This window comes from Callorhinus ursinus, unplaced genomic scaffold (assembly GCF_003265705.2).
Source record: "Callorhinus ursinus isolate GAN/ISIS: 27379988/994484 unplaced genomic scaffold, GSC_fseal_2.0 scaffold1, whole genome shotgun sequence".
Lineage (NCBI taxonomy): Eukaryota > Metazoa > Chordata > Mammalia > Carnivora > Otariidae > Callorhinus > Callorhinus ursinus.
Window position 1 is genome coordinate 147,921,668 of NW_027397063.1, and position 1,720 is coordinate 147,923,387.

The window sequence follows — 1,720 nt, forward strand, 5'->3', positions numbered from 1 at the left end:
AACCAAAGAGGTATCCTTCTGGCTCTGGCTGGGAATCAAACATACTGCTCTGCTACCAACATCAGAAACAAATTCTTGAACTCCAAAAACTTAGGAGCAAAATAGACTTGGGAGGTAAAAGAAGATCTAGAAAACATTATGTGTCAAAATCTAGGTTAAATTTATATGGGGTTTGAAAGCACTTGGTGTGTTCTTCTAAGACCTCTGCACAGAGTTCTCTACGCTTCCAGGGGAGGCAAAAGTATCATGGACATGAGCATGGAGGCGTTCAGCTGGTGGGCTGCTCAGGAAGCTGTGACCATGCAAATACTTTCAAGTTCAAAAGGAAAATCGGTTATTCCCAGTAAGGACATTTTTCAGCTTGCAGGTGAAGGCCCAGGGGGTAGAAGGACTGGGAGGAAAGGAAGAAACTGGGGGCAGAGGGACTTGTCCAAGGGGGCCACATGTTGACAGAGCACTTCCTCGTGGTGAGACAGTCACAGGAACTGCTGAGAGAAGCCAGGTGCTCATTGCTCCAGCCTTAGCCAGGCCATGGGTTGGTGTAGATGGGAGGCAGTACCTTGAGCCAGTGTCTTTCAGTGAAGCCTTAGGAGGAGGTGGAAGGGCAGCCTTCTGTACAGGTATGCTGGATGGGCCCTGGGCACTGAGAGGAGCCCCCTGCATGCTCCCATACTGAGATCCGGGCCTCTCTTGGGGATTCTCCAGAGAAGCTGGAGAAGCTTCAGGTACATCTGCCTTCATTGAAGGGTAGGTGATTTCTCCAGTTATCTCGTTTACCCAGAAAAATGTATCTAGAGATTTCTTCCCCTGTCCAAACAGACTCTTAGACATAGCTACAAAGGAAAATTGAGAAAAATAGATGCATCTTCAGTTGTCCACAGTGGGGGCAGAGGGCTCCCTCAACACAACCAGGGTCAAAGGGAGCCCCCGACCTCTGGGCTAGGACTAGATAGCCTGTGTCAGCATTCTGTTAGGGAGACAGACGCCTTCCCAGATGCTTCAGAAATCCTCCCAGGACCAGGAGCAGGCCTTGCTGGGAGGCTCTAGATGAATTCTAGCATCTTTTTAAAAAATGTCTTTTCAAATTTTTAAGTCTTAACCAAATATACTGAGAAGTATACTTGAAATCCTGACCTAATTCAGAAGTGTGTGTGTGTGTGTGTGTGTGTATGGATACTAACAATTTCATAGAACTTAGATGGTTATGTGCAGTCTTGGTATTTTCTATGCAATTCTATATTCCTTACAAAAATGCTAATTGCTACTCAAACTCACTTTTTGAGGAAGCAACAATGATTAATGAACTATAGTTTGAAAAACACTGTGTTAGGTTAAGAGGAGATTGGAGAACACTGGGTCTTCTACAGAACAGGACAAAAAAAAAAATCACTATTGAATTTTACAAAAATGACCATGTATGGTCAGCAGAATGGTCCCCCAAAGATGGCCATGCCCTAGTCCTTGGAACTTGTGACTGTTTCATTACATGGCAAAAAGGAAATTTGCAGATGGAATTAAAATTACAAACCTTAAACTAGGGATTATCCTGTATTATCCAGGAGCCCCAGTCTAATCACTTGATCCCTAAAAAGCAGAGAGTTTTACCTGACTAGGGTCAAGAGATGCAGCAGCAGGAGGAAAAGTAAGAGAGATTCTAAGTGTGAGAAAGACTCACCCACCATTGGTGGCCTGATGATGGCAGGCCAAGTGGAAACCATGA

At 44.8% G+C, this 1,720-nt stretch overlaps 1 protein-coding gene across 1 annotated transcript; it reads right to left on the reverse strand.

Annotated features, from left to right (window-relative positions):
- Positions 1-318: 318 nt before the first annotated feature.
- Positions 319-831, reverse strand: LOC141371628 (uncharacterized protein C3orf86-like). Its single transcript, XM_073887690.1, has one exon. It carries the CDS (start codon positions 829-831, stop codon positions 319-321), a length of 513 nt encoding a protein of 170 aa, XP_073743791.1.
- Positions 832-1,720: the final 889 nt, after the last annotated feature.

What these genes read in the sequence shown, in the direction of transcription:
- LOC141371628 (XM_073887690.1), bottom strand. Translation starts at nt 831, where the DNA reads ATGTCTAAGAGTCTGTTTGGACAGGGGAAGAAATCTCTAGATACATTT.